Source organism: Poecilia reticulata, linkage group LG22 (assembly GCF_000633615.1).
Source record: "Poecilia reticulata strain Guanapo linkage group LG22, Guppy_female_1.0+MT, whole genome shotgun sequence".
Classification (NCBI taxonomy): Eukaryota; Metazoa; Chordata; class Actinopteri; order Cyprinodontiformes; family Poeciliidae; genus Poecilia; species Poecilia reticulata.
Genome location: NC_024352.1, coordinates 11,060,676 through 11,084,029, shown reverse-complemented (window position 1 = coordinate 11,084,029; position 23,354 = coordinate 11,060,676). Strand labels below are relative to the sequence as shown.

The 23,354-nt window shown below is 37.9% G+C and overlaps 3 protein-coding genes across 4 annotated transcripts in view; 1 reads left to right on the top strand and 2 right to left on the bottom strand.

The window, feature by feature from the left end:
- Positions 1-77: 77 nt before the first annotated feature.
- LOC103458523 (fibrinogen-like protein 1-like protein) lies at positions 78-4,371 on the bottom strand. The gene is made up of 2 exons (XM_008399394.2): positions 3,239-4,371; positions 78-2,414 (listed from the first exon to the last, which is right to left on the bottom strand). Exons 1-2 carry the CDS (start codon positions 3,381-3,383, stop codon positions 1,720-1,722), a joined length of 840 nt encoding a protein of 279 aa, XP_008397616.1. The 5' UTR covers positions 3,384-4,371; the 3' UTR covers positions 78-1,719.
- A 78-nt stretch (positions 4,372-4,449) lies between these two features.
- Positions 4,450-23,354, bottom strand: part of LOC103458521 (KATNB1-like protein 1) — a 34,661-nt gene continuing 15,756 nt past the window's right edge. The window contains exons 1-10 of one of the 2 annotated variants that reach the window (XM_008399390.2): positions 8,087-8,528; positions 6,642-6,754; positions 6,504-6,541; positions 6,159-6,435; positions 5,964-6,079; positions 5,843-5,893; positions 5,674-5,763; positions 5,445-5,549; positions 4,800-4,893; positions 4,450-4,715 (exon numbers count right to left, since the gene is read on the bottom strand). In XM_008399390.2, the coding sequence (XP_008397612.1) occupies positions 4,683-4,715; positions 4,800-4,893; positions 5,445-5,549; positions 5,674-5,763; positions 5,843-5,893; positions 5,964-6,079; positions 6,159-6,435; positions 6,504-6,541; positions 6,642-6,749 (912 nt within the window). In that variant the 5' untranslated portion in view covers positions 6,750-6,754; positions 8,087-8,528 and the 3' untranslated portion in view covers positions 4,450-4,682. Of the gene's footprint in view, positions 4,716-4,799; positions 4,894-5,444; positions 5,550-5,673; positions 5,764-5,842; positions 5,894-5,963; positions 6,080-6,158; positions 6,436-6,503; positions 6,542-6,641; positions 6,755-8,086; positions 8,529-23,354 lie in introns of those variants that run through there. The other variant, XM_008399391.2, reaches the window with a different exon arrangement.
- On the top strand, positions 7,597-21,377 carry acp7 (acid phosphatase 7, tartrate resistant (putative)). Its single transcript, XM_008399393.2, has 15 exons — positions 7,597-7,890; positions 8,552-8,614; positions 8,726-8,853; positions 9,854-10,054; positions 10,526-10,708; positions 12,021-12,046; positions 12,917-13,014; positions 17,422-17,484; positions 19,167-19,281; positions 19,410-19,523; positions 19,797-19,863; positions 20,228-20,295; positions 20,396-20,467; positions 20,829-20,966; positions 21,081-21,377. Exons 3-15 carry the CDS (start codon positions 8,745-8,747, stop codon positions 21,144-21,146), a joined length of 1,320 nt encoding a protein of 439 aa, XP_008397615.1. The 5' UTR covers positions 7,597-7,890; positions 8,552-8,614; positions 8,726-8,744; the 3' UTR covers positions 21,147-21,377.

The window sequence follows — 23,354 nt, the reverse complement described above, 5'->3', positions numbered from 1 at the left end:
AGAACAGCTGATTCAAGTGATTGCATGACCATCAAGTTCTGCAGAAGCCTGTTAATCACCCAGAGATACAATTCAGGTGTGTGGCAGAAGGGAAATACCTAAAACATGCAGGACAGGGGGGCGGTGAGGACCAGGGTTGAGAAACAGTGATCTAAACAGTTCAACTGTAACTCTGGTTGCATGTTTCAGGTCATCGTTTACCCAGAAGATAAACCTCTGCTCCAAGCAAGTTTCTCTTTTTTTTTTGCAGTCTCTGATAGGTTTACTTCTGGGATTGACTTATATTTAGCTTCATTCGACTTCCAAAAAACATAATTAATCCCCATAGTATAGTGCTGCTATGACCACGTTTCTCCATGGGAACGATGTGTTCAGGATGATGTGTGGTGTTAGTTTTTCTCCACAATGGTCTGCTGCAACCTACTTGGCTGGTGGCAAACTGGAAATGTTCTTACGGCTTTCTGTTAGCAATATTTCTTCCCCAGTGCTATCATACAAACCTCCTAGGTTTTCTCAGAACATCTCTGCTAATATTGAGATTAAATTACACAAATTTACTAATAAAGTGATATTTGATAACAGTTGGACGCACTGGATATTTTCTGAGTATCAGAGTAAAACAGTAAAACACAGTGATTATAGATGCATACCTGAGTAAGGATATATATATTTATAACCAGTTAAGAACCAGGTATCAAACCTTATCCAATCCAAGACACAATTATCAATTATGTGCACTTCTTGTCATATAAAATCTCACAAAAAAATAGTTTTTTTTTTGTTGTAATGTGACAAATTGTGAAAAAGTTTGAAAGGTTTAACTACTTCAGAGAAACTGTAAATGTGACATTGTAAATAAGTTTAAAAATAAAATCACATTTCCCATCAGATTCATAATCAAGGCATGCTGTGCATTTTGTTACATATTAGCCGCTAGACGCAGTTTGGCAACCTAAAATCCGATAACTTTTTAACAATATTGTGTTGCTAGCTAGATTTAATTTTGAAGGGCTGTTTTACATGTTCTATTGTTTGAACATTTAATATCTGTATTTTATGATAATTACAGGCTTTTACATGCTTGTCTCTGTGCTTTGTCAGACAATTAAATATAAATTCGGCTCCACTTGTCATACTGAGGATGCTTTTTAAGACAAACTTGTAGATCAATCTAAATGACTTGCTTTTATTGTCAATGTTTACAGTAGGAGGGAGGTTGGGGAATACCAACTTTTATTGCTGTCATCCTCAGGATTAGGTTTTTCACTGGGATCCAAAAACAACTTTTTATTCAAAATGCTGCTAAATCATATATTTCCTGCATTTCTGGCCAACCTGTAACATACTGTGGATTTTTTTTTCACTGAGTTTATTTTCTTAAAGTATAAGCTATTATCTTACACAATTAATTTTCTACAATTTTGGGAATTACTGATATCCTTTGCTCTGGCAATACATATGGATGTGAACTGGAGAAAAATGTTAAGCCTACAATGTACAGACGTTTGTCCTTTTTATTTTTTATTTTTACTGTGCTTCAAGTTTGTGAAAAAAAATATTCTGGTTCCTTACAGTATTTTGTTGTTGTTAACGATATTTCTTAATAAAATGTGAGAAAATAAATATTCATGTGAGTGCCTATTATCGACAAAGACACATTTGTCACCATCTGTGTTGTTACTTATGGACTCAAATTTGATGCAAATTCTGAGAATGTCTTTAGAGCTCATCGTTCTTGCAGTGTGCACTGTGAATCACTTTAACTGTTTCTGAAGGTCTCACCATCATCCATGCGTACTTGCACAGTTTCTCCTTGTTGCAGTCCTTTTGCCAGTAAATGACATTCCTGCGATTCAAATTTGCACCAGCACAAGCATCATACCACCAACCACCTCCTGGCACACCTTGAAACTCCAGCTTGGCACAGTTTTGGAAATAGTTATCATTGTCTCTGTCTTTAGTCGTAAACTTCTGGTTGTCGTGAAGGTAATTTTCTGTGTCTAGGGTCAGAGCATCCACAGCTGATCCCTGGAATAACCCCAGCCTCAACCTGTAGCCTGTTGATTCATCCTCGACTTGAAAGGGATCATACTCTCCCGTCTTGGTGACAGCATCTCTGTCTACGAGCTTCACTCCCAGTTTATAGCGGGCAGGGCCTCGAGTGAGCTCATAGAGGTACTCGTTCCCAAGCCAGTGATCTCCCGTGACATCTCCAAAGCCGTTCTTGTACTCATCCCAGGTGCGATCAAAATCCACACTGCTGTTGACAGTGATATGCTGAACCACGGTCCAGCCTCCGTCCTGCATGGCACAGTAGGCCACAACTGGGGAGTCATGTGGTTTGATCAGGTAGACCCCATCTCTGGCTGTTCCTGAAGAGGCCATGAGCATTTCATGGCAGTCTCTGGGCAACACTGTGGAGAAATAAGCATACAAGTAAGTGAGAAAATAGCAACTGAGTCAATAGCCCTAAAAGCTTTTTACATTTCTCTCCTTAACACCTCAAATTTCAATGTATTTAATAGGATTTTAAGTGGTAAATCAGCACAAAGTTGTGCAGTTGCAAAAATATAAGGAGAAATTGGGTTTCAAAAGTAAATACTTTTATTTATCTTAAGCAAGTTTTATTTATATCTATAAGACTGTACTGTATTTGTGTTATATATTAGCATGTTTATCTTTTAGATTTATTTCTGTTTTACTTTGTATGATTTAAGTTGAATATTTTTAGCTCTAAAATCTTCATATTACATTTCTTCTGTTTCCTCCCAACACAGTTGCATTTTCTCAGTTGCTTTTTTTTTTTGCCAATTCATTTTATAATAACCTAACTTTAAAATTTATAGCATGTAAATATCCTACTTTGTAAGAGTTTGCCAAATTAGTCATTTTATTTAAGATAAACAGGCAAATTTCAAAAAGCCATCATTTTTCTCAAAACCAACTGTTTGGTAAGTCATCTCATCTAAGATGTACAATTAAAAGAACACTTATCACCAATAAGTCACTAAATGATTTCATTTGCAACCTGGAATTTGACCATCCTCCACAACAATAACACAGATAATTTGTGATAAAGTTGATTCATCTATGGGAAACAGTCCTACTTGTGTGGTTGTTCTGCCAAATCTTCAACTTTATACTAAGAATTGGTAAAATTATCCAGATCTTTAGCTTCTTAAGACAAATAACAATAGGAGAAGTCAAAATGATAGTGAAAACCTAAACAAATAAATACCTTTCATCCCGCGGTTCAAGACCTTGTGGTGTTCATCCATGGGAAGAAGATTGAGATTCTCAGCTTGGAGGTTTTCCATGTTAGCTCCAGCTGCACAAAGGAGCAGCATTGTAGCCACTGCCAGCAGCCAGCATCTCCACTTCATCCTTCACTCTTTGACAAATAGGTTAAGCTTGTCGTCTTATCCAGTTAAAAGATTTAGAAACCTCTTCCAGGATTCTCAAATGAAACTCTACTTGAACTGTCTAAAAATAGGAACGCTTTCTTATAATTAAGGAATGCAGCGAAGACATGTTAATCCCAAATATTCTTACATCTGAGTGCAAACATGATTGCAGAGTTCAGATTGGGAGTCCGGTAAATATCGTTCTCCCCTGCCCACTTGTATCTGGACTTTGGTCTCTGGTTCACATCACAAAACAGACACCACCCCTGCACTTATCTATGTGTGATAAACCCACATATCATTGCATGAATTCAATCACTTCAGCATTGCACATGGGGCTGAAGTCCAGATGAGGTTTATAACACTATTGGGGAAGAATCTCAAAGTTTTTCTAACTAAACTGGGATCAGTCACATTTCAACAAATATATAAGTTGGCACAAACATGGTCAAAAAAAGTCCATGTTAGAAAAGTTTAATGAGCCAAGCAAAAGAGAGAATGTTTCAGCACTCCTTCTAAGATTATCCAATTTCTGAGAGCTGTCTAACAATGGCCTATCCAACTCTCAATGTGATTAGCTGAACTTTTAGAAGTGCTGCGTGTTCAGAATTACTCTGTGGTGCACCTGGCAAAGTAATGGCATTGAAGAATGTTTTACAGAAAAGACAGGTAATTTAAAATGTTATTTGAATCTAGGAACTGGAGTTTATTTTCCAACCTATGATCCAAGATATGTCACTGTTTGTCTTAGTTACAGCTGATTTCTGTCCCCCTTTGCACTGGCATTACATGGTTGCTGAAGAAATATGTATAAAATTAACTGAGCATTAAGCGTTACATCAATTAAGATGGATAAAACTCATCAATTCCTCCCAACAATTGTTGAAACGAGTCGAGTTCCATGTTTGGTTATGTTACAGCACAGTGCTTGCATAAGTAAGAATCATTGCTCCAGTCTCTCAATAAGAAAATCTATTTTAGATCTGTGTTTTAAGAAACTCCAAAAATAAGTTATGTCTAAGAAAAACAGGACAAAACATAAATGTAAAATTCAAAGTCATTTTTATTCTTTTCACCGTGGCACTTAAACAGAACCAATCAACGTTTGCCTACTTTCAGAATGATTTTGTACCTTAGTGTACCTTCACTGTTGCTCTGAAATCTTAGTGATACATGCAGCAAATCTGCAATGCAACTGAAAAGATTTTAATTTAAGAGAATAAAAGCTAATGGGTTTCTTCTCATTACTTCATGAAGTTATTTTGATCCTCCTGGGTGTCAACGAAGTTGAAAGAGATAAGACTCAACAACCTGAGGAAGGAAAATGATGGAAATATAATTGCTGAATAACAAATATTTCTGAAATGAGATCCATTAAAATACATGTATCCTTACTTTGGCCATGTCTTCTGCCTGACCTGTAGTAGATTTTAAAAGAGGTTCCTGTTGCCATAATTCCCAAAGTTGTTGGTTAAAAACCTGAAAATTTCTATGAAGGAAAAGAAGAGAGAAATTTTTTAGGTGGTCTATTAACCTGCAACCACTAATTTCACACATATAAATAGTGTGAAATTATTGTTGAAATAAATATAAATTATAAGTTTGAAGGTATAAAGTCAAATCGCCTAAAAATGAGAAATGACCTTTATGTCCATATTCATATTATTCTCATAAACAGGAAATATTTCCACAAAGAAAACACTCCGATACATTCTGCAGGATTTTGTTAAAATGAATATAACCGTGTTGGAAAATTATGTCCATTCTGAAATCAACCCATTCCTAATCTCAGGTATTTATTGAGTGAACCTCTACAATCCACCTTTGCCTTTCCTTCTAAAAGGGTGATAAACATTAAGGCATTCGATCACATGATCATATCTTATCCCAGTAAATGATCCAGTCATTATTTCCTCTAGTAATTGAAGTTCATCATTATATATTTTTTTGTTTAACTGTTGTTTCTTTAAATAATATTTTGTGTTTTGCATTTCAGGGTCATTATTTGAATATGGCAAAGATCATCAAAGCAATATTTACTCATCCAGCAGAGGTTGAGTTGATCCATTGTAACCACTTGTTTGTAGTTCTTCCCACCAGTTCTTTAAAACGGAACATATCCATTTAAAACCAACAATCCGATACCTACAAGGAAACAAATCAATCTCGAATAAGTCCAGTTCCTGTATGATCCCTGCTGTAATACAAATTTTTTAAATATATATTTTAGTCTTTCGATATTATAAAACTAAGCAACAGAATCACTCACTCTTCATAGGGAGTACTGAGGACTTTTCTAACCAAAGGAAAAAGGTCAACACAACAGCCAATGTTAATCCTGGGCGAGTCCTCATCAATGCTGCGGAACAACAAGAACATAGTCTGAATTTAATGTTCTCGTCAGCGTTTTGAAGATTTCTGTATAAAGCAAAGCGTACCACTTGCAAATAATTGGCAGAAAATCAACAATCACACCAGTGTCCTGGATTCTGTAGAAAGAAAATGATGTAAGTGTATGCTGAAATTCTGCAGGACTGAAAACAAAACTTCAGTACATACTTTAGAAAATATGTCAGCAGTTCCCCAACATTTCTCCTCCACAATGTTAAAGCCACCTTGAGTCTCAGATTTCTTCCAAACAAAACATCAGACATTGTGCTGTGATCCTTTCTGAGCTGAGAAAACAAACTATAGTTCAGACAGTGCCACACAAAACCAAGCACGGTACAAGAATGTGTGGTCAGTGACAGTTACCTCAGTGAGTGTATAGTAGTCAGACTGTTCAGAACCAGTTCCACTGGTTTTGTAATTATTATTGGCATTTGTTGAGATGTCTGATGGCTCATTAAAGTATGTTTCTCGTTGTGTGGCTTGTGGGCATTTCATATCGTTTTCCTTGTTTGCTGCATCAAAACCTCTCCCGGGTCCGAGCTGCTTTCTTCGAGCTACAGTCAGGTGATGGGTCTTCCTTTTACACGACACCACCCGCTTCACTCTGCCCGCACTGTTACCAGACCTGCTAACTGGATGCCTGGTAAAGGGAAAATAGTCAGAGAACCTGGACAAGAAGTACAATCCAACAATCCTAAGGAAGCACACCTCTTTCTGTTGAAATCCTCATGTTTATCATAATCCGCCTGTGATAAGAAATATGTGAGAATATTAGGGGTTCTGATTAATTACCCAAAAAGTCCAAGCAATCACAAATAGGTTCATGCATCATTTGATTCAGCTGACCTCTTCAGAGTTTCTCCTGCGAGCATAGCTTACTGTGTACTGTGCTTCATCATAATGGAGGACATGGTTAGGATTGCGGTCTCGCCTGTCTTTACTGCTGGAGTCCATCAAATCTGTGTAGAGAAAACAAAATTATATGACACAGGTATGTGTTACGGCCCTGGGCCTTGTTGGCTGGGCTGCAGGTGTCTTGTTGTCTGTCTTTGTGCTCCTCCCCTTTACAGGTGCTGCTGATCAGGTTGACTGGGAGGAGTATTTGAACCTGGCTGTCTCCGTCTTCTGGGTCGCCTTCAGTGTCCACTCTGCCACTTGACGCGTGTGGTGTTTTGTTGCCAGGCCTCAGCTCCCCTCCTTTTTGCACATTTGAGTTTGTCTTTGTTTTGGCACTTCAACACTTCCATATGCATTCATACAACACATCCAAGCATTTGCATTACACCACTGATACTGATATCCACAATCCATTGTTGTTTTTGTTAATAAATATTCATATTTCTACACTTTAACCCCTGCATGGTCTGCCATTTTTTTTGTTTTATGTTTTTTTTTTAAACCAGACTTGTGTCCATAAGGATAAAATAGTTTCTAGTACTGGACTTCTACTAATTAAAAAAAAAGTTATATCTGTGGAAAAAGAATCTTATAAAAAAATGCTTTAAGTGGTAAAAATTATATACAGGGGTGAAAGTAAGGGGGTACAGTGGGGTACTCCGTACCCGTAAAATATTTAGTGGGGATACGCAGTACCTGCAAGAGATTGGAGCGGCTGTCTGCTGTAAAAAATCAATGGGTTCACTGTGCAGCCGTGAGTGCACCCACTAATCAGCCGTGACTGAGTTTTTCAAGAACAATCTAAAACACAACTTAATCAGTTAATAAATAACTTTTTTTCCCATTTCATGTTGTTTCTGAACTGTTCGTGCTTTGTTTTTTTTGGTCATAGTACCCCCAAGAATTTAAAACTACTTTCACCCCTGTAACAATGAATACAATACAATAAATTATTTTATCTTTTTATTAGTCGGCACTTAAAAGGACTCAATTTCCCATAAATCCTTGGGTCTTGCCGGTTTTCCTGCTGTGACGTATTTGGAAGTTAGCTTCCAAATACGTCTGTAAATACCCATAGGTCTAAACAGCGGAAGGTTGCGTTTGAGTTTGAAGTTTAAACATTTAAACTTATCAACGTAGCTCAAGCCGAAGACTTTGGGGACTTAAGGACTGCCATTTTACTATGTTTTGTGAAATAGTAAGTGCTGAACAGAAACGAAACAAACAGCTCTTTACAGTACGCAGGGTTACAACGTAGTCGTAAACTCGCAGCAGCCAAAAATACAGTTTGCTAACAGCTGACTTTACAAAACATCTGTGAATACATTCAATTTGTTTAGGTCACAATTGCCACAGCTAAAAAAAGCCCTGTAATACTTAGCAGCTGTACTCACCGTGTTTGCTTGCCTTAGTGTCGATAATGTTAATAATTCTCTTTTAATCTGCCAGTTTGCAAGCGCTACATAGATACCGCCCAGCAAAAAGCATGAATAAATCAAAGCACCATCTGTGGGATTGTACACCCTCTAGCGACTATTTACTTAATACTATTGCATAAGTATTAAGTAAATTTCTCCAGGACAATCAGTAGGTTTACTGAAGTATTCACCTCGCAGTTTATGTTTGCAGGTGCTTACCAGTGGTTGTGATTAAAACTAACCTTCATAAGCCCTCACACATACAGTGTTTTTGCCACCTCACTTTATTGATCACAGGCAGGTCCTGACATGCACTTCAGTTTGCTTTTACAGCACGTTCTCCCAGAGTGCACAGCGAAAAACAAGACCATGATTTTAGGTACACATCATTTGTTTTTGTATGTTCTGCTGACTAAACTTTTTTTTTTTTTGGATCTGCAGTTTCAACATATGAGCTGACAGCCACAAGGTTAGCTGTTTTGGACTTACTCGGCTCCTTTTGAGGTCAGTTATGGGACAAATGTTGAATGTCATGTGAGTTTAGGTGTGGCAACCTTTAAGGTATCATGTGATTGAAATGTCTCCACTGTTTATTTTTGTGTTTGTCTTTATCAGACGGCAACCCAATGGTAGAATGCTGTCTGTTCAAACTGCCTCTGTTTTGTTAAGCTTTGCACCCCTGTTGGTGCTTAGTGTTCCTCCTATTTGGACCCAACCAGAGCAGGTGCATCTCTCCTATGCAGGTAGGTTTTTATCCCTTCCCTATAAGTCAAATTTACATATGAGTACACCATATTCTGTTTACTGGCAAGAATCTTCCAGGATGTTTGGACATGTTTTGTGTGAAGGTATTAAGGATAAAGACTAAACCAGGTATGTTTTTGTAGCTTTGTAACAAGTTGATCTCAGTATTGCTACATTTTTATCATAAATTTTAAACTCTAAATGCTGTCTCTGTCAGTACATGTGCATTCTCTTGTAGTTTACAGATGCAGATGGTAGCTATACATTGTAAAAGTCACAACTATTGACCTTTTTATGCTATGTCCTGCTACTATTGCAAACTTTAGCATATTTTATAGCCATTGTTTTTCAACAATGAAAAACATTGTTAGGTGCAGAAAAATGAGTTTCAAATTATTTCACAAGTGAAAATCTGAAGTGTTGCATGTTATCTAAGCCCCTTATTCACATACTATTAAATAAAATGCAGTGCTTTTAAAAGAAGACCCAATTAGTAAATAAATATCTGTGAAGATGAAACTTTGCACATCCCCATATTGTCACGTGGCGATGGCAGCATCTTGCTATGGGAATGCAATTTTTCCCAGCAGTGAAATGGAAATCTGTCAGTTGATGGGACGATGAATGGAGTTAAAAAATCATATAAAAGAAAACTAGCAAAAAACTCTAGATTAACTCAGAGGCTCACCTTCCAGTCGGAGCCACAATTTAAAACAGGTTAGATGAAACAATATTCATCTGTTAAAATGACCTAGTCTAAGTCTAAATGAGACTTTGTGGCAAGACTTGAAAATACTGTTCCTCTTCTTTTTAGATATGGCCAGCTGCCAGTTTGTGCTTCACGTCTCACCAGGCACAAGAACAAAAACGTCACACTTATGTAGTCAGCATTTTCATAATCGTCTGTTGACATTTATAAATGTATCAGTAAGTGATAACAGGCTCTCTTTCATATCTGCCTCCAAAACGTTTCCTGTAACTTGCCTTTTTTTTTCGCAGGAGTGCTGGGCTCCATGGTGGTGACCTGGACCACATTTAATAAGACAGACAGCAAGGTGGAATATGGTCTTCAGGGGCGTCGATTCTTCGAGATGAGTGCCGAAGGAGATGCTACTGTTTTTGTGGACTCAGGAGAGGAGAAGCGGAAGATGTTCATCCACAGAGTCACCCTCACAGGCCTCAAACCAGCTGCTACATATGGTGGGTAGTGCTGGGATTTTACTGGCATTTTCTGCGTGCTTGCATTATCCATCCATCCATTTTCTTTACACCCTTGTCGCTATTGGGGTCGGGAGGGTTGCTGGTGCCTATCTCCAGCTAACGTTCCGGGCGAGAGGCGGGGTCACCCTGGACAGGTGGCCAGTCTGTTGCAGGGCAACACAGAGGCAGACAGGACAAACAATCATGCACACACACACACAGTCACACCTACTGGCAATTTGGAGAGGCCAATTAACCTGACAGTCATGCTTTTGGACTGTGGGAGGAAGCCGGAGTACCCGGAGAAAACCCACGCATGCACAGGGAGAACATGCAAACTCCATGCAGAAAAACCGGGGTCGGGAATCGAACAGAACCTTCTTGCTGCAAGGCAACAGCTCTACCAACTGCGCCACTGTGCAGCCCATGCTTGCATTATTTTAGTTTAATTTTACTCTTATTATTTTCTAGTCTACCATTGTGGCAGTGATGAAGGCTGGAGTGACATATTCTCCTTCACCGCACTCAACAGTAGCTCCAGTTTCAGTCCCAGGTTTGCTCTCTATGGTGATCTGGGCAACGAGAACCCCCAGTCGCTGGCTCGACTGCAAAAGGAGACTCAGCTTGGCATGTATGATGTCATCCTGCACATAGGTAATTGCACGGATTGCATTTATTTATTTATTCTTCTCTTGATTAGGAGTTGATAAAACTAAATGAGAAATTAAATGCTCATTTAGTTTTATCAACACAGATACCTGGCTCTGCTTACAGATTGTGCTAATTGCCTCAAGCAAGGCTGATTACATCCAAAAGAAACCTGTACTAAAATAGAAATGCTTCTTTGTAATTAGTTTAATTAGCAAGCATAATATTTATAATCAACTTTGGCTTTTAAAGCTTATGGATTGTATTCCCTATGGACTCCTGCTATGTATTTCTTCACCTCTGAAAATGTAAGTGAGTTGTACAATCTCTGCAGACTTCAGATGGATGTTGATATTTTTGGCCTAGCTTAAGATCTCCTGCAAATAAAAAATATATTTTTTTAGACTTGAAGCTGGCTTTCATTATAGAACCCAGCCAAACACCATGATTTTTACAATGTCAGTCAAATGCAGAACAGTAGTTGCTTGAAGGTCATAGGTGCCATCCGCTGCTGGTTTTCACATTGTAGAGAAATAGATTTGCAATTTTAGGCAATCACGATGTCTAAATGTCTTGCAGATGCAGATGTGATTTGTGAGGCTTGCTAACCCTTTCCAAAGCCCAGCTCAAGATCTAGCTTGCCTTATATTGTGAAGGAATCAGTAGGAAAAGAATTTGTCCTCCAAAATTTTAGAAACTCCTCCATCAAACTCCTGCATAATAAATTAAGTGGAGGGACACAGTATTATACTTTGCTCAACAGAGAGAAAAGTGGAAGAAAGGTTACCGCTTTTACTCAAAAATCACTTTGAGCTACTGGAGTTGCCCACAGCCAGACTATTTGCTTTCTGCTTTTTCTTTTAACATCATATTTTTAATAATAAGCAGGTTTTATGTTTACAGACTTCATTTCACCTAAGGTCTCTAAAATGTCATCTTTAACCTCCCCGCGGTCTTAAGATATGGGGACATTTGGATCCCACAAGCTTTTTTCTCTGTGTGTGATCCGGTGGGATCGCTCTGATCCTTAGTGCATTTTCCAAGATTTTTTGTGTGTTTTCGGAAACTGACTGATGACACAGTCCTTCTGCTTCCGCTCTGTCCGACTGTGACATCTGCTGCGCTCCTCATGAGTGTCGCGCTAAGACCGCAAGAGGGTTAAACTCAGTCCTTCATAGTAACCCTCACAACGTTAATGAATTTAATGCTAATTGAACCAGTTTGTCACAAAAAACCGTTTCGCCATTTTAGTAAAATGCTAAATCTTTCCCGAGAAATGTGGTGAAATATGGACCTAATATGTGTTTCTTCTTTACAGGGGACTTTGCCTACGATATGCATGAGGTACTTTATTCTGACTTTGTTGTGAAAAGTGATCAAATCTGTGTTTAAATTTAGCTAGGATTGCTGACAGCAGACTTCTTTCATCAACACTTTCTGCTCTAAGGACTTTCCTGATACACATCTACAGTGTTAGGTGAGATAGTCCGCTTCACCTCCCTCTACAAACCTCTTCCCAAATGAAACCACTGTTTACAATCATGGCACCTAGACTCTGCGGTCGAGACATTCGGCCACATTACTGTGAGATGTCTTAAGCTTTGGATGAAAGACGAGATGTAGGGTCGCGTCACCCAAGTATTCACCGAATAAAAATGGTGCCATTTAAAACCACAAATCACGAGTCCGAATAACATATTTTGCGTATTTGAAATCCTCCCAGCTGTCAGCTGTGTTATTGAGCGGACCTAGCTTTGTCTCAGATACTAATATCAGTTTCCCTTAAATGATTTTCTGCATTACTAATGTTTTTCTTTACTATATAAAGATGGATAAATAGAATCGGCAGACCTCTTTAGAAATTAATAACTATAATCCAGTTCAGTAAGATGTTTTTTTAATGTTTGAATGTCCAAGTGAAATTCATGGCTTCACTGATATTATGAAGAGAAAACCAGAGAAAGGGGATTTTGTCTGGTCGTTGCAGGTACAAAACCACAGCAGCAGGAATGAATCACACTGTGCTTCTAAATGCCGCATTAAGCTTAAGGAAATTTAAGACAAAAACTGGTTGTCTTAAACCTGCTGTACTTTTAAAGCTGTCTGGAAAATATATTTCCCTCTTACTTTTAATAATAAATATTTGCTGAAGATTATTAGTAAAAAAAAAAAAAAATTCCTTCATGATAAATAAGTCACTTCTGCTTTCTCCAGGACAATGCCCGAATTGGAGATGAGTTTATGAGGCAGATTCAGTCCATCGCCGCCTATGTTCCCTACATGACCTGTCCAGGCAACCATGAATCTACATAGTAAGTGAAGCTCACACATGACTATTTTGACAAGGTATGAGTGTGACGTTTCTTTTATAAAATCTCAGCTCTTAAGGAAAAATATAACCCAGCATTTGGTGTAACGAGTTTTTCCTCAACACTTGCTGTGGTTGAGCAGAATTGCTTTCCATGCTTGCTGCTGCGATGCCTCAGATAAGCGTTCAAAAGACTATATTTTTTGTTTAAAGTACGTTCATTAAACAGTGTTGATGCCAATTTAATTTCCAAACAGAAGTATTAACTATACCAATACATCACCACTTCCATGGTGATCATTCAAACCAGCAACCATTCCATCTCACAATCTCTCTTTTTTGACAACTTGTTAACATTGTTCTAATGTTTTTAATGTCCCAACACTCACATGAAAAAGTGTTTTTTATACTGAAGGTTATCCCACTATGGGAATCTCATGCTGGGCCTTGTCTAGTTGTCACTAAAACTGTCTGTCTTTGCTCTGAATTTTATGTTGTTTTTAATTGGGCCTTTCTTCACATTTTGCACCGTGTTCTGCTCAGGTCGCAAGGGTACAACTGTCTGGATTTTGGCCAAAACCCTTAGTACATTCTGTTTTTCATTTTGTTGAGTTGGCTCATATTGTTAGCCACAGCTTTGCTACCAGATTCAACACAGAAGCTTTCTGATAAAAATTCTCCCCTTTACTCCTTAAAGAGACGGGAGCTATTTTGGGCTCTTATGGTTGGAGCCACAGAAGCAACCACCAACAGCCAGACAAGGGAACATTCTCCAAAACAAACTTTTTCTGGTTGGGAGTAATTATCACCTCACTATCTGTTTTTTCCAGAGTCAGTCGGTGATGTTGGAGTTCTCTACACTTGTTAAGAGTGATTAGTTCTGCATCTATAAGAAACTTTTAAACTTGGAAAATGTAGCAAATGATCATTTTTGATTGTTTCTTCAAAGAGAGATCTAATTCCTTTGTTGACGTAGCAGCTCAGATTTGAGGATTTACTGCTTTCAGTTGTTTTTTTTTTATTTGTTGGATTTTGTAAGATGGTCCTGTAAATATACCTTAGATATTTAAGTACAATTTCTCATTTAACAGAAAGTACTTATAAAATGTGGTAGTAGCCTTCTAACCTTATTTCATGACATTTTAACTTTGAACAGTGACAATTAATATTAAATCTTAAGATGGTGCTTTGTAAATGTTTGTCTTTTCCACATTTTCACACATTGCAACCACAAACTTGAACATAATGTACATATGTTATGTTAAACATATGTTTGTCCAATGAAAAGTAGTGCAAAAAAAGTAAGATAACTGATACATGATTTTCTGTTGGTTTATTATACAAAATCCAAATAAAATACATTCAGTTTTCTGACAAAATTTGAAAAGTTTAATAAGCATGAAGAGTTTGCAGTTTTTTTTTTTTTGTTTTTTTTTTTTACACTAAAACACTACAATATTATCAAAAAAGTGAGGGAGTGCTCAAAAAGGAAAATGTGTTTTAAAGTGATTAAGATAAATTGAAGAAAAGCTGCAGTTCTTAGCAGGTTTACATTTGATTTTTATCCTGAAGTCAGCAGCAAATGGATCCTTCAATTTCAGTGCAGTTTGCTGAGTGCTTCTTGGTTACTGAAAAATGTAATGTTTTCAGATCATGAACCATAATATTTATTTGCCTACTGCAACAGTGGGTCAGTTCCTTTTTTCTCTGTGCCATTTCTAATGTGTCTACAGCCTGGTCTTCATTACAGAACTGCAAACAGTGGTCTCTTTTTTCTTAGCTTTACGACCTAACATCAAAACCTGATATCAGGAATCATCTCGCTCCATTACATAACCAGTAAATGCAACTCCTCTTGCCCTTAATAATGCCTCAGCGTTTGTTTTGTTCTGTGGTGTTCTGAGTCCAAATATACCCCAGAGCTCGTGACTGACTTTAAGGCTTGTTTTTTTGTTGTGTTCTCTCTCCCCATACCTCTCTGTTCCTGTTTCCAACCTCAAAACCTAATGGGTAAAAAATAATTGAAACTTGGTTAGCCGCAAGATTGTAGTCAGGATTCCAGAAGAATGACAACAGTGAGTCCTCAGAAGACGCTAATTCATCAGTGGTTCATCAGCCCTTCAAAAGGCATTAGAGATAACAGTCGCTGTTTGAAATATTATCTAGAGATGGAAGTTGGGGATATGATTACTGAAGTTTGCAGTTGTTTTCTGCTGCTTCTTTCTGTTCCCTGAATTTAACTCGTCAGAAGATGAAAGCAAATATCTGATGAAGAAAGATGTTTGAGAGAAGGTTTCATATCTTTACTCCTAACCAAATGAAGAGCACAAATTCTTATTGGTGTCACCAGATTTTCTGCTGAAACACAGATTTTAATGTGTGCTAAAATTTTGGACAAGTCTAAAGAAGTTCAGTATGAAGTAGTAGTTTTGGGATTTAGATAATTATGGAAGTATAGTTGCATTTTCAGACCTTATTCACCGTCCCATTATCTAAATATGCTATCCATTCATTGCAACTTACACATTTAAGGCCTGACTGCTGCTGAAATATATTTGACATAAAGATGTGTATTTAAATTTAGCTTTATAACTTTATGTTTTTGCTAAAATGAGCTAAAAAGTTGTGACAATCTTTAATTTTGGTCTATACGATATTTTGACAGTAAAAATATGTTAAGGCACCTTTTTTAAATATCCTGTTTTTACTACCAATTATCGCCCTTTAGACATTATCTGCCACTTGCAGTAACTGTAGTATTAATATTATAACACAGATACAGTGGAATTTCAGCCATTTGTTTTTCCTCAGTGAACAGCGCTTACCTGTAGATGATTGCTCATACTGCTCTCAACCACTAGAGGGAGGTATAAACTTTTTATACATCTCCTAGTAGCTCAGGACCATAATTAGCTTAAATTAAGTTGGATTTTCTCAGGTTAAGGTTCTGTTAGATATAAAGGAGTTGTTTTTAGAATACATGTATATTTATTTTGAAGAAATTACTGCCATAACTAGCACTGTGGATTGACACACATTGATATTGCGTTAAATATTTATCTGCAAACAGAACAACATTAGCTTGTACGCTGACATCAGAAATTGTTATCATTGTACAGGACCCTTCTGCCTATAGACATATGACAACATTACTGTTTTATCGTTTCAGGATTTACAGAAGCAATTTCCAAAGTTGATCCTGGCTTTAGGCATGCTACACTATTACTGTCCAGTTATTTTGAATGCTTTGTTGACCGAGTTGGGACTAGTTCATCTGCTGTTGAGGATATTGCCCCTTTTCATTTTTGTTAAGGATATGTTTTCTTTTATTTATCACTTTCTATGAATAAGTTCCCATTGGGAATGCTGCATTCACACAAAAAGTAGAAACCATTAGGAAAAACATGAGACCTGAGTCACCTTTCTATTCGGGATACCTAATATATTGGGATTAACACCAGTATCAGCTGATGTTAGTCCTGTTTTGAAGTATGGGAATCGCTCTGCATGCGACAGCGATGCAGTGTAGAGTTGTGGAGTGTTTAACTGAAGCAGAGAAGTGCAGTCAGCCGTATGGTTATTTTTTCATGGTGTCGAAAGGTAACAGCAATAAAAATATCAGATATTGATGTCAACCCAAGTTTTCATACTGGTGCACTCCTATTTTCCATTCATTCACAGAGTGGCCTTTAAATTTGAAGAGCTGTTCCTGAGATTTCTGGCGCGATTGCAGCATGTTGCTTACATCTGGCTTAATAAAAACTGCTAAAGCTGAAATACCTTTTAAAAATGGGATTTCTTTCACTACTACAGCGTCTAAAATAACAGGAAGCTGTAATTGAAGGCAAATATACTCAACGGACAAATGTAGCGTAACCAATCATGGATGGTTAGACTTGCTTATCCCACATCATCTCCACCCAGGCTTCCCAATGTGGTCTGCATTTTGATTAGTTGGCTCCAGTAGCTGACCATGGTTCAAACTTATGGGTTGAGGTCATGCAGACTGTATCCTTGCCTTTAATTTGGAGAGATAGGCAGTGATTGTCTCTTTACAGCTGGCTTTATGTTTATTTTTGTGAAACTTTTATCAGAATCCATCACTGCAGATTTGAAGGTTGTTTTTGTCAGATCCCTCTGAGTTTTCTCCCAAGCTTAGATCACAACATAAAACTAAACAGCTTCAAATGTAGACTGTCGACTGCATAGTCATTATATTTCAGAGACAGCTTGGTGTATTTTGGATGCGTTTCCGTTCTTTTTTTGTCTTCTGGTGAATGCATCGCATGCTATGAGAAAGCAGCAGTTTGCGGAGCTAATTGCTGTTTGCTGCATGTTCAAGGATTGAAGATAGTACGATCAGTTCAGTTAATTGTACTTCTCTAAACCTTTTTCTTTTTTTTTTTCTCAGCAACTTTTCGAACTACAGGAATCGCTTCAGCATGCCGGGTCAGACTGAGAGCCTGTGGTACAGGTAAAGAAGGTTTTATGTTTTATTACTTACACTGGTCTTTTGAAAGCTAACATCCTCACACACTGGAATCAGATTTAGATTGATTGTAATTCCTCGGATGTATCAAAGCTCCTGGTGTGCTTAAGTAAACATTACTGAGTTGTAAGACCCTGCAGAGGAGTGTGGAGTGCCCCTCTTTAACTTAAGCTTGCCTCTCCTATCTTTGGAACACTTTGGACTACACAAAGGAGCTATACATCTGACTTAGTGAGTCATTGCCCACTACATAACTCCTTCTCTCAGACAGTAAGATAATACCCTGCTAGACCACAAGCTTTCTCTCTGTGGGCTGAGATGCAGACAGCTCTGCTGGCTTGCTACTTCACTTGTGTGCAGTCAAAGGATGAAGGGGCATCACAGCTAAGTGACTACATAGAGAAGAGACTGAGATAAGTTAAAAATGTTCTGTCTAAGATATCACAGCAGACATTTAGAGGACTCTATCAGAGGTGTGAACCCAAGTGATAAATGACTTGATTTGAGGAAATCTCAAAATACTGACTTCAACAATTATGACTTATGAATGCACTTTAACTTTTGAGTTTACTTGAAAACGCTTGATGCCTAAAAGACAGTGTGTTCTATATGTATTTTGTTTAAAAAAAAAATGAAACAGAAGATAAATTCAGAAATCACAGATCTTAAGCTATATGCCAGTTAGGTTTCAAAAAGAGAAGCACGAAAACATACAGTGATGTTACTGTGGATATGGAGAAAAATTATACCCAAGATGTGTTCATGCACTTACAAAAAAATTAAGTGCTGTGTGCTAAATGCATGGGTCGAAATTTGTTACTATTATGACTAAAAAGATCAATTTCTTTAGACAGTTACACAAAGTTACACAAAGATTAAAAGTCAGCGCTGTTGTGTAATGTTTAGTTATTGTTAGCTTCTTAGCTAACTTAATAAAGGGTTTGGAATGTAATTTTATATACATGACCAAAAGTATGTTTTTGTTTCTGTCATAAAATGTAATACATTATGACCCCTCCGCCCCCAAGTGGTCAGATAATTATTAGCTACATTTATCATAGAGTAGGTTATGCTGTCAGTTTCACTTTTAGTTTGAGCTTTTTGACATCCCGAGGTGAGTAAATCTTAATCAGCAGAGACAGAGTGTTTGCATGGTGCTGCATAAAATACAGTAATGTTATTATTGGATATTACTGGTGGATATTACAACAATAATTGCATGCCATGTAGGTTTACTATATACTGCAGCTATTGAAGTTGGGGAACCTAGACCCCAACTAGAGGTGTAAAAATAATCACACCTTAGTATGAGGTATTAGCTCGGTAAGTTACTGAATCTATTTTAGTTTTAAATTTTAATTCTATTTTCCCTAAAAGATCTAAATATGAACTTTTTAAATCATAAGAAAACCCTGGAATTTTCTGACTTATATTGTAATGTTTAGCATGCATTTGTCTGAAAATGTGACATGGACTTTTTGATTATTGAGTAACTCATAATTTTTAGCTAAACTTATCTTAGTAGCAACATTCTACAAAAAAGTTCATCTGGAGTTCAGTTCACATGTGGAATTTAATCTCTGGTCTGAATTTCCTTAGTAAGTGGTTTTCAGCATGCATCTTCTGCTTGGTCAAGTCTGTGTCATTTTTACAATGTGCGTTTGCAGCTGGAACCTGGGGTCAGCACACATCATCTCCTTCTCCACAGAGGTTTACTTCTACCTTGAATATGGCATGGATCTTATCTTTAAGCAGTACAATTGGCTGAAGCAAGATCTGGAGGTTAAGGATTGTCCTTTTCTAATTTTAATCAAATAAAATTTTCTACGTCAAATATCTACTGGTGTTCTCTGTATTAAATTCATAGTTGTGTCTCCTTTTTTCATCTGGGAAATATTATCCTGACATAGGAAGCCAACAAACCGGATAACAGAGCAGTACATCCATGGATCATCACCATGGGACACAGACCCATGTACTGCTCTGATGATGACCAGGATGACTGCACAAAGTTTGACTCTTGGGTTTGTTCTTGTTCCACCATTTTATTCATAAACAGTGTTTTGCCCTAGCAGCATAATTGTCACACATTCTTTAAGCCAAACAAACCAGACCACAGTACACTGAGTTTTGTGTTGTCATATTTCTAATTTGAACAACGTAGTTTCCACTTTGATGTGTTTCTCAGTGGCATTCCTCCTAGTTTCACTCAAAGTAAAGCCAAATGCCGAGTTCTCCCAAAAAAGAGTTTTACAAAGCAGATATGTCACACAATAACTATTCTTTAATATTTTTAGGTCCGAGTGGGACGTAATGACATCAAACCACCAGCCCCTGGTCTCGAGGATCTATTTTACCACTATGGTATATCCCTTAAGAAACATTAGCAATGTATTGTTAGTTAATATCTCTTCACACTCAGAGAAATATCCAAAGATTCTAAAAGTTTCCTGTCAGTTTTTTAGACGCAGCCTTTTGGTCTACCTGACATCTTTGTAGAAATTCACCCAGATTACAAAGTAAAGTCTTGTGAAAAAATAATAATTATGATAATTATTACAGTTCTTGGAATGGAACATTTCTGTAGCTCTGATCTTAAAGCATTTGATCATTATCTCAAAATTAAGTCATATCTGGGTGTGAGGGATTAGATTACACTACAATTCTCTTAAATGAGTGCATTTATGTTTGGCACGTAATTTTTATTGTAATGTAATTTCTTTTCTAGGGGTAGATGTTGAGCTGTGGGCACACGAGCACACCTATGAACGACTCTGGCCTGTGTACGGTGACAAGGTCAGCTCCTGGAGTCTTATTTGCAGTCTTTCTACAGATGTTTCCTGTATTTCTATAGTCAGTATAGCAACAGTTTATATTGCTATGTTTTCCATTGTAGGTGTACAATGGAAGCAAAGAGCAGCCCTATGTAAACCCAAAGGCTCCAGTACATATTATAACAGGCTCTGCTGTAAGTACTGTCACATCACTGCATCTTTGTGAACATTTTCCACACAGATCAATGCATTCACTAACATCAACAAAAACACTGTCATGAATTGTACACAGCTCTGTCTGTGCAGCTGCTGGTCTGCCACAAAAGCTTAGAACCAGCTGTTCCTCTGGGAAAGTTTTTTCTGATGTGGTGGAGAGCCGCGCAGGGCACGCTTTGTCATTCAGCCACAGAGGGATTAGTCATGAGCATATCAGAAATGCTGCCAGACCAACACCGAGGCACTGCCACAAGTCAAACAGGGCTTTTAGGAATGAGTTTTGGAATAAGCGTGTGTCGCTCATCTGAGTCAATTTAATCTTTGCTGAATCTTGCACAGGGCTGCAGAGAGAGAACTGACAGGTTTAATCCAAACCCCAAAGAGTGGAGCGCTTTCCGCAGCACTGACTATGGCTACAGCCGCATGCAAGTGGTTAACACCACCCACATTTATTTGGAGCAGGTCTCTGATGACCAGGTGAGGGCACGTGGAATAACATGTGCACAGGCATGGCAAAAGTGAAAGAATGCATTTTATGAAGGAAAACCTTTCCATAAATAATGACAGGAACTATTTCTGTTTTTTTTCCAGTATGGCAAAGTGATTGACAGCATATGGGTGGTGAAAGAAAAGCACGGTTTCTCTGCCTGGCTGTGAGGACCTTCCTTAAAGAAAAAAAAAGAACTGCTTACAGAAGCACTTTACCTTTCAGACAAGCAATCATGCAGTGATATATTTTGTTATTTTATGTAATTTTGAAGTTCATCAGCTGTGAAATCAACATATAATAATCTAATGTAAATGTATGTAATGGGGACCTTGACGTATAGCTTGCAAACACAATGTGAAGCCCTCACATTTGAATAAATGTGTTGTTGTTTTTGTTAATTAGCTGCTTTAGTTTGACTTTTCATTTTAAGGTTTAACTGCAACACACATTGTAAAAACATCCGGAACCTGGCAAACTCAAAAACTCCTTTCATCCCCAGAGCAAATCTTTCTCTTCAAAAATCTGCAAACACACTTAAACAGATCAAATCTCCCCCTTTCAGTTTACTGGGTACATTTGATCTCTCTTGGCTAAATAGGATTGCAGAACTTTATTTCATTGTCCAGATTTCTGGTTATCTGAATCAGAGACAAACTGATGTCTATTCTTGCTTACAAGTGTTGTTGTGTAAAGTAAKGGACGCTTATGCCTCGTCCTAAGTGAAATATGCATGGCACCATTTTTGCTAAGTTGGTATGAATTTCTAATAACAGTTAGCTGATTCTGATGAGTACTGGCATGAAATCAGTATAGATCTGCACGTCTGTGTTTTCAGCTGTGGAGCTGTCCATTAGCGCCAGAGAGCAATCGCGTCTGCAAAATTATGTTGACACAGCGTAGTGTATATATACACGCGCACACACACAAAACCAATGATCTGTTAACACGACACACTTGAGTTGACATACATCACAGTATTTGGACATTTTTAGCTAAAGCACATGCTGCATTATGAGAGTCTGTACTGTATCTTCAACCGCAAAAGAAAACACTGCACAAATTGCAGTTTTTCATGGCAATGATGGAACAAAACATGAAATCCTACAGCAGTTTGCACAATGTGTCAAAACAACTTCAGAAGCTCGACGTTTTTGTCGAAAATACAGGAGTCAAACATCAGAGCCACGTCTGTAACTAACCACAGATTTGTTGAACTTTCCTCTGATGTTAACATCCTGCAGCGCAGCGGTCTGGATGGAGAAAAAGACGCAAGTAATCACACCTCATACTGAAAGATTTCTGCTGTGCGTTCCCAGTGTATGATTATGGAAGGGTTTTTGTTTTTTTTTTGCAGACAAAAACCTGTCCTCGTGTGTATCTAACCTCTGCCCTGTGCCTGCCTCATATTGTTGCACCACACTGAGTGAGGGAGTTGAGGAACAAGAGGCTGCACCGGCCAGACAGGAGCTGATGATGAACTAGAGGACGGAGCTGCAGATGATTTTATATCCCACACAAGGTTTTACATGTAGTTTAATTTGTGTCTACTTGAGAACACCCTGTTCCAGATGTTTTCTTTGCCCTCTACACGGCTTGTGGCAACCCCAAGACATGTATTTTTCTTCAATGGCTTTATTGCCACTGATTTAACTGATTTATAAAAGCCAGATGTGTTGAGTGCATGACTACTTCATGCCATCTCAACATTCCCCCTCAGGAACTGTGGATCTCTTCAGCAATTTACCTAATTGCCTTTAATGCTATCGTTGCTAATTTGTCAGTTTTGGTGGATGGCTATGTCTTGGTAGGTTTGCAATTACGCAGAACTTCATATAACGTAACCCTGCTTTAAATTTCTCATTATAATCCCAGATCTGTTTGGCGTACTCCTTCATCACGATGAAACTCTTTGTTAATTTACACTGAACTGAATTGAACCATGCTGTTATAACGCAGATATAATCATGTGTTTAAACACCATTCAGAGGTGAAGGAACTGTGTGACGTTTGACTGGAATTTGCCCTGCAACTTGGAGAAAAACAGCTTTTATTGACTTTCTCCAGATCTTTTCTTTTCAAAATCGTCTGAAAAATGATTTCTACCGTCACATTTAGAGCTAATAATAAATTCCAGCTGTGTTTCTGAATGAAACCTACGATTAATGAGCTCTGCGAGGACCACGGATTTCTCTTTTCTTTCTTGAATCATTTGAATACATTTTTGTGTGCTGCACTCAACAAACAAACTGTCTCAGAGTACACTAGAGGCTTCTCTGTGGCATTTCTCTCCATGGGTGATCAAGAGGCGGCACTTGATCCCGGTGTTAACCTGAGAGCACCGGAGATGTGTGTGATGTATTAACGCAGCCAGATGC